Raw genomic sequence first — 8,188 nt, 5'->3', positions numbered from 1 at the left:
TAGAAACATTGCACGAATAACTAATTTATTTTTTAATTTGATTTTAAATTTCGTGCATCTATTGTACGGAATAGTGACTAAACGCATGCGCATTAAGTCATAGAGCATGAAAAAGGCATACTTATAGCGCTTATATCGAGTCGGTATGACAGATTTCCTAACCTGAACGGCCGTGAACTTTAACGCTAAATATCTCGATTCAGAGGCCAGAGCGGCACTTTTTTCTGCCACATTCGTTCATTTCGTGCAAAAACGCGTCGAAGAAGCCTAATTTCATCAAAATCGGAGGTGAGATGGGTATTCTATACCTTTACCTAAATTTTTATTTGTGCGCAAAAGTGCTTGTAGGCAATCGAGCTGTAGGCAATAATGCATGTAGGCAATAGTACATGTAGGCAATCGAGCTGTAGGCAATAGTACATGTAGGCAATCGAGCTGTAGGCAATAATGCATGTAGGCAAAAGTAATTCTGTTTCTAAAATTTTTATTTGTGCGCAAAAGTGCTTGTAGGCAATCGAGCTGTAGGCAATAATGCATGTAGGCAATAGTACATGTAGGCAATCGAACTGTAGGCAATAGTACATGTAGGCAATCGATCTGTAGGCAACAGAACATGTAGGCAATCGATTTGTAGGCAAATGGGATGTAGGCAAACGGTACTGTAGGCAATCGATTTGTAGGCAAACGGGATCCCCCCTCTAAAAAATATCTAAACGGAATTATAAAGACGTTTTATAAATATGCGTGTTGTCTAAGAATCTTTAAAAATAATAAACAATAAAATCCTTAGAATCTAAGGATATGTTATATTCTATGTTATATTCTAAGATTTAGAATCTCATGTATATATATGTCTATATATATGTATTTGTCTATATATCAATCAAATATAACATAAGATATCTATATCTCAAACTATATATGTTTATTATAGAATTATATATGTATGAATTAATATATGTTTATGGAATAAGAAAGTTTTATTATAATGTTTTGTTCATTTTACTAATTTAAATCATAACGATTAACCTTTGGCTCGTAGCCCTATTTCCTTTTTTATTCTTTGAATTTGTTGAGCCTTATTACTATTATATATTTATATGTTTATTATTTTTCAAAAATCTTATTTGTAAACATATTATATAATTGATATGTTATGTCTGTAGGCTTTAACAGCCAGCGAATTAGTTCATCTCCTGAAAGCAGATATACTTCAAACAACCATACAGGCTGAGCAAGAACAAGATAATACAGAGGAATTACAAACAAATCAGCCATCAACAGAGTACAAGCCAGAGCCTAATAATTAGTTTCCATAAATTTACATAAAATAATATAAGACAACCATGTCGATTGAAGCATTATCTGGCAAAGTTTTCCTGCTGGTAACCGGTGCAAGTCGTGGAATCGGTCGCCAGATCGCGATAACATTTGGTTCAATGCTGGAGGAAGGCTCGCGTGTTCTTTTATTAGCGAGAAATAAAGATGCATTGCAAGAAGTTGCGAAAAATATACCTTCTAAAGTAAAAGTTTGTACTATTAGTGTAGATTTGAGTAAATCAACTGATACAAAATTCAAAGGTAAATTAAAGTTTCTGTTTTCAAGCGTATTTTTTAAATACAAATATAATTGTTGAAAAAAATATATTTTCTTTTTATAATGTTCTAGAATTCCTATCGGAATCTTTGAAGGGAACTACTCCCAATGCGTTTGATCGAATGATTCTAATACATAATGTAGGCTCCATGGGCGATGTTTCTAAAGCTATAAATGACATACTGGACATAAATATTTGGAGAGAATTTTACGATCTTAACTTTTTCATACCTACCGTATTAAACGCGGTGGTCATGAATACATTTAATAATAAAGCTATTAAGAAGATGGTTATCAATATTACATCTTTGTATGGTATTGAAGCAGGCATTGGCTGTGGTCAATATTGCTCGATGAAAGCAGCACGAGAAATGTACTTTAAGGTATACGTATTTTTTAATATACTTTTTCTTCATCCACGTAATCACGAAGTAAATATCATATTTTTTTTCAATATGCTCTTCGTACAGGTTTTTGCTTTGGAAAACCCCGATATTGACGTATTGAATTACGCACCTGGACCTGTCAACACGGATATGTTTACAATGGCTTGCAAAAAAATCGCTGATCCCAAAGTTAAAAAGATGTTTAATGAGATGCGAGAAAAGAAAACTGTATTAACTACAGAACAGACTATTAATCGCCTTGTACAAGTCTTGGAAGAGCATAAATACAATTCGGCCGATCATGTGGATTATTATGATGAGTTATGAAGTAAAAATAACAATATACACGGTCGTTCTTAAGTCTTATAAAAATAACAATGTTTATAGAGAGAAATTCTCAATAAATAAATTTATTCTTTTACATTGAAAATAATTTTGCTTTAATTTTTAAAGATGTAACTTCGAAATAATTCGAAATACTTCGAAATATAATACGAAATAATATAAAAATATATAGAATTTCTCTCTCTATAAATACTTGATCTACAGAGTACGCTTTATCCGAAAGATGTCCTGGGAACACCTTACAGAATATTCATAAAACATAGGGACGTTCCTTGAAAATCTGTGTTGTATAGATAATATATATAATTTTTCTTTAAAACTCTCTTGTTGAATAGATAATTGAAGTTAATAATATATTAAAATAACAATATATCTACAAAGTTGTACAATTTTATTTTTTTTAATCCCAAGTTAAATCATAAAATTGTTATTGTATTTTTATGTGCCTACTTTAATTTCATACGAATTTTATTTTGTACTTTCGCTTGTAAAATATTGCAATATAAAAAAACGTTAAGAATGCCCATAGAAAAAATATATATATACGAAAAGTGTTAACACTTTCTTTCCTTTCGTCATAAAAATAGATTACACATTGAGCATCAAATTATAAAAATGCGAGGCCATTAATTGGAAATTGTTCATAATAATTGAAACATTTTAAAGAGTGTTATATACATGAATTTTATTCACAGATTTGTATATATAATATAAAAATTTCACGTATCTAAAAATTTATAAATATATAATATATATATAAAGAATCTACAAATATGTATAAAGAATGCTTTAAAATACTTTACATATTGCTAAAAATACATGTGCGAGAATATTCCCAAACAAGAAAAAGTGTCTAAAATCGGATCATAAGACGTTTTTTACGTCTAAAAGACGACTTAAAGACGTCTTATGTTACAATTTTAGACTTTGTGTTGTTTGGGTTGTCTTTTCACATTTAGTTAATCATTTGATTTATTTTAAGCAGAAACATTTGTACTTGTGTCTTCTTGATAAGATATCAATAAGTCATCATTATCTTCTGGTATTGGAATATAAGACACTGTGGTGCTTTTTATCACTTGTATTTGAATATATATCAATATCACAATAGTTATGACGTAAAATATTACCGATAAAAACCACACTGGTAGAGGGTATAAAGGTGGCATGTAGTGGGAGTACAGAAAAGTATACAGAGAATCTGCCGCAAATGGTAACAGTGTCTCTAGAGCCATAGCCACAGAAAAAACCTTCCCTGTTGAAATAAGTACATTTTTTAAATATATTATTTACAAGATTAATGTAAGTATTTCAGGATACCATTAGAGATTGTACACAGAGTAAAATATTTTTACTCTGTGTACAATCTCTGGCATGAATCTACCCAGTAAACAGCAATAAACAGTAACATAAACGTTAATTATAATTTCCCACTTAACAACCATTATGTGTTATATAATTATTATATATTATAGTACAGTTATATTATTAAATAGAAAATTATACTAATAGTTATGTTAGTTGCTGCTTGATGGATAAGTTTTCTTTCTTTTTATAGTTCATTTTATAATCATTTATTAAAATCAAAATACAAGGTTTTACCTGCATCCTGCACAGGTACTGCCTTGGATAATATAGCGCGTATCATCGGTCGAGATATGTCACCAAACATTCCTAGAATCATTGATAAATACATATGCCAAGACAACCATGTAAAGGCATGTACCAAGGCACTACCAAAAGACGATATAATAGATACCATAGCAATTACAGTCTCTGGAAATCCTAAATCATTCAAAATACTTAATAAATTCTTAATAAATTATTACAATAAGTAACGAATTGTGTTAAAATGTTGTTAAAACGAACCTACATATTTCCGCATTACTTTGATACCAAATATCGTACCAAGTACTTGCACTACAATATCTACAGCATTATAAACAGAATACTGTTCTATGGTCCAGCCAAGCCGCGCGCTTACGAACAGATATCCGATAGCGAGAGAGCCTTCAAAAACAATCAAGAGAAGTGTAAGACAAGCTACACAGCTCCAGACTAACGATCTATTGAATCCGTTTCTCCTCTTAACACACGTAATAATAAGATCTTTTATTAACGTTAAGTCAAATACATTGCAGATACCCTGTAAAGATAAACAAAAGCGATGATTACTCGCTATTCATTTGAAATAATCATTATAATTCATCTTCTAATAATCTAGTCTCTAATTGTAAGTTGGGTTGTGCGTCTACTTCTTTCAAATTGACTTGACTTATGCTTGTTTCTACCAATGTAGTTTAACTTTAATCTCGGTTCAACTAACTCTTCATCTTTTTCTAGTTTTAAGAATAAGAAAAAGATGAAGAGTAAGTTGAGATTAAAGTTAAACTACTGATAGAAATAAATATTAATGAACGCTTTGAAACACCTACGGAAGTTTGACTCTGTACAGTTTCCGGGACAAAAAGTAATATGTACAATGTTGCCAGAATGCAGAGCACAGTCGCAACACTGAATACAGCAGTGTAACCGCATGCGGCAAATATCGCTGGACCAGAAAGTAATCCAATTAATAGACCGAGAGAGATCAACGCTTGTAAAAAGGCTAAATGCCATGCCCGCTCTTTATCGTCTGTTACATCAGTGATGTAACACGTTGAAGCTAATATCAATACGCTTAGGCCACCAAAGAGAGCAACAGGAATATAGGCTATCAGGAAATACCAAGGTACAATATCCCAATTAGCCATTATAGAGAGTAGTATATAAGTTAAAGATATACCTAGAATTACGAAAACTGTGAACAATTCTATTATATTTCCTAAAAACATCATGTATATTTTCTTATCTATTACCATCTATTATAACAATTAATTATTATAATTCAATATACAATTGAAACAATAAAATTGAAGAGCTCTAGGTATCGATCATGTAACTTTTTCTCTAAAGTGGAAAAATGTAAAAGTTTTTATATATACAGGGTGTTCCGAAATTTTTTGCTAAGCGCTCTTGTGTAAATAGAGCAGACTAAACTGAGTCGAAAAGTCCTCTATCATTTTGCAATTTTTGCAATAGTTAACAAAAAATTGATTACTACAAATTGCCAAATATTGATCCTCAATAATTTTTTTCTTAAATACTATCAACTTTATAGAAAAACTGCAAGAGACAAAAATTGTTTATTTTTTTCTTATTTTCTTCTCATAGAACTCTAAGAATTTTTTCAGAATTTTTTATCAACTTTTTAGTACTGCATTTTCTTATTTTTATTATCATGAGAAAATACGGTATTAAAAAATTCTGAAAAAATTCTCAGAACTTTATGAGAAGAAAATAAACAATTTTTGTCTCTTGCTGTTTTTCTGTAAAGTTGATAGTATTTGAGTAAAAAATTATTGAATATTCAACGACTTTTAGTAATTAATATCTTGTTAACTATTGCGAAAATTATAAAATGGTAGAGGACTTTTCGACTCAATTTAGTCCGTTCTATCTACACAAAAGCGCTTGTAAAAAAATTTCGGGACACCCTGTATATATATGAACATATACACACATAAATACAGAAAATGTTCACCTTTTATGTTTCGGCCCTAGGAAAAAAGTTATATAATTGACCCCCTGAATCAAGTTGAGTTTTAATGCTAGTTAAGTAATAATATTACATTATAAAGGAGTCATATTAATGATACTTCCAATTATATCTGACAATATGTCACGTTTTATATTTTTTATCAGATTACATTAAATTTTATATCATTGTAAATAATTTTATTTTATATCAATTTTATTATATTTTATTATTTTATATCAATTTTATTATATCATTGTAAATAATTTTCCATTGATGACTTCTTTATAATTTTAAAGTTATTACTTAATTAGCATTAAATCCCAGCTTAGTTCAAAGCCCTTTAATTCAAAAGTTCGAATTTTAATTTCTCTATTGAGACTTTATTTCTACATTAATTTAATTTCAATATTAATATAATACTTATAAAAACAATATATGAAAAGCTTCTCTTATGATTCTCTTTTACAATGATATTCAAAAGTATGATTACACAACTATCTGAACTTTAATGATCTCTAAGTTAGATCCTTAGTGCTTAAATAAAAATATGATTACTTATATATCCGGAAAGCATAACAGGTTTTCTTCCATACTTATCACTCCACGGACCCAGAAATAACATTAGGAGTGATGGAGTAATGCTTTCTATGAAGGATTTACCCATCAAAATGTTGCTCACGTGCGGTTGGACCAAACAATTAATTTTGAGCGCCTCCTTGCTAGTGCTATTGTTACGGAGTATAAGGCACTCCGTTTCGTTTAATTTCAACGTTGAAAGACATGTACGATACACTAGCAAATCTGTGAAAATAGTACCTGCAAAAAAATATGCCCATATAACTGTTGTACTAAGATGAAAAATTATGATTTGTTACCTGACATCGACAAAGAGATCAATAGTAGTACTAGGGGCGGTTGCACGAGTAAATAACGTCTCCATTTTCGTACAATTCGATCCATAATCTTCTCTAATGTTCATCAAAAACTGCAGAATATATACTCTCTAGGCGGTAAACACGAATGCCTGATAAAACGGTCTGCAAGCGGATTTGATTCTAAAGTCGCTTTATTTGATGTAATAATTAGGAACGGCTGATAAGCAACTGTGATACATTCATTATCAGCCTCTGTTGTCTCTTGTCCGAATCGTTTCCTTTGTTGAAATATTATTCGTATATGTACATAACTTTATATTCATATGTATGTGTGCATACCTGTGTGTATACCATATACTATTTTTGTCATTCTCCAGACGTAATTACTGCAGGCCACGAAATGTAATTGCAATCAGCTGATATTTTTTTCCGATTGGCACACAAGCGATCCATATATAGCATGATTTATATTTTTTCAAATTACAGCAAATTATTGTGCAACGTACGTTTTTTTTTTATTGTAGAATGTAGAACATGTATGAGGAAAGATCGCGCGTTTGACAAGTCCAGTAAATCAGCTGATCCATAATTTGACAATACTTCAGCGGAGACTCGAACCATTCTAATCTCGGTTGCATGAGTCTGTTGGTAATGCAGTTGGAATGCAATCTTGAAGATTTCTGCATTACCAACATCAGTTATAACATTCTTAACGGTCCTACATTACCAACAGTGCTTATAATAGCTTGGACAATTTCTACATTACCAACCTCAATAGAAATTACTGTACTGGGGGTTGATTGTGTATCTCGAAATGAGGTGAAAATTACAAAAGTGAGCAAATTCACTAGAATTCATAATTTAATTGGTCAATAATCAGTGAATTTGCTCATTTTTGTAATTTTCACTTCATTTCAAGATACACAATCGACTTCTTGGGTTCACACTGCAACCTGCGTACAATATCCGAAATATTTTGAAATTTTTCGACGTACACGTGTCCAATGATGAGATTTCGGCGGCGGCGATATTCAATAATAGAAGAATTCAGTTGTCTCCATTAGCAAAATAATTCATTAATTTTGTTAATTTGTCATAATTTATTTGCGTAACTATAAAATTTTAAAACTCAATATAATTAATCTTTTCTAACATCTTTACTGAAATGAAAATAAAATGTCCAGTATGATTCGAATAACATTTAAGATGAATGCCACATTCAAAACTAACTTTAAACTTTCTTATATTTATAAATTACAAAATATATGGCACATGCAATGAAAAAGAAAAAGAAAATATTGAAAAAAATGCCTACCGAGCGATTTGTTTTTGTTTCATAATAAAAGAATCAGTAATTGCTTTTTTCCAACAATATTTTATACCATTTTGTAAGAGATACGAACTT

General features: G+C 30.4%; 3 protein-coding genes across 4 annotated transcripts in view; 2 read left to right on the top strand and 1 right to left on the bottom strand.

Annotated features, from left to right (window-relative positions):
* LOC108722113 (uncharacterized) overlaps positions 1–1,328 on the top strand; it is a 3,470-nt gene extending 2,142 nt beyond the window's left edge. Inside the window, exon 3 of the mRNA XM_018447048.1 lies at positions 1,167–1,328. Coding sequence (XP_018302550.1) covers positions 1,167–1,310 — 144 coding nt within the window. The 3' untranslated portion in view covers positions 1,311–1,328. The remainder of the gene's footprint in view (positions 1–1,166) is intronic.
* On the top strand, positions 1,329–2,354 carry Sptr (Sepiapterin reductase). Its single transcript, XM_018447047.1, has 3 exons — positions 1,329–1,581; positions 1,670–1,980; positions 2,068–2,354. The coding sequence occupies exons 1-3, from the start codon at positions 1,347–1,349 to the stop codon at positions 2,308–2,310; spliced, it is 789 nt and encodes a 262-aa protein (XP_018302549.1). The 5' UTR covers positions 1,329–1,346; the 3' UTR covers positions 2,311–2,354.
* Positions 2,355–3,170: 816 nt separating this feature from the next.
* Positions 3,171–7,389, bottom strand: LOC108722110 (tetracycline resistance protein, class H). Of its 2 annotated transcripts, none has more exons than XM_018447041.1 (7): positions 7,123–7,389; positions 6,784–7,061; positions 6,464–6,724; positions 4,764–5,113; positions 4,198–4,474; positions 3,931–4,113; positions 3,171–3,583 (listed from the first exon to the last, which is right to left on the bottom strand). In XM_018447041.1, the coding sequence occupies exons 2-7, from the start codon at positions 6,866–6,868 to the stop codon at positions 3,306–3,308; spliced, it is 1,434 nt and encodes a 477-aa protein (XP_018302543.1). In that variant the 5' UTR covers positions 6,869–7,061; positions 7,123–7,389; the 3' UTR covers positions 3,171–3,305. The 2 variants fall into 2 exon arrangements, with proteins under 2 accessions (XP_018302543.1, XP_018302544.1); XM_018447042.1 differs by having other exon boundaries at positions 6,784–6,945.
* Positions 7,390–8,188: the final 799 nt, after the last annotated feature.

This window comes from Mycetomoellerius zeteki, unplaced genomic scaffold (assembly GCF_001594055.1).
Source record: "Mycetomoellerius zeteki isolate Tzet28-1 unplaced genomic scaffold, Tzet1.0 scaffold197, whole genome shotgun sequence".
NCBI lineage: Eukaryota > Metazoa > Arthropoda > Insecta > Hymenoptera > Formicidae > Mycetomoellerius > Mycetomoellerius zeteki.
The sequence above is the reverse complement of the archived record's forward strand: the minus strand, read 5'-3'. Positions and strand labels throughout refer to the sequence as shown.

Bases quoted from the DNA above. Each gene is read 5' to 3' on its own strand.
- Sptr (XM_018447047.1), top strand. From the start codon at position 1,347: ATGTCGATTGAAGCATTATCTGGCAAAGTTTTCCTGCTGGTAACCGGT. The intron at 1,582-1,669 runs GTAAATTAAAGT...ATAATGTTCTAG, and splicing joins AACTGATACAAAATTCAAAG to AATTCCTATCGGAATCTTTG. The intron at 1,981-2,067 runs GTATACGTATTT...CTCTTCGTACAG, and splicing joins CACGAGAAATGTACTTTAAG to GTTTTTGCTTTGGAAAACCC.
- LOC108722110 (XM_018447041.1), bottom strand. From the start codon at position 6,868: ATGGATCGAATTGTACGAAAATGGAGACGTTATTTACTCGTGCAACCG. The intron at 4,475-4,763 runs GTAGGTGTTTCA...TTATCTTTACAG, and splicing joins CTGTACAGAGTCAAACTTCC to GGTATCTGCAATGTATTTGA. The intron at 4,114-4,197 runs GTTCGTTTTAAC...TGAATGATTTAG, and splicing joins AGTAATGCGGAAATATGTAG to GATTTCCAGAGACTGTAATT.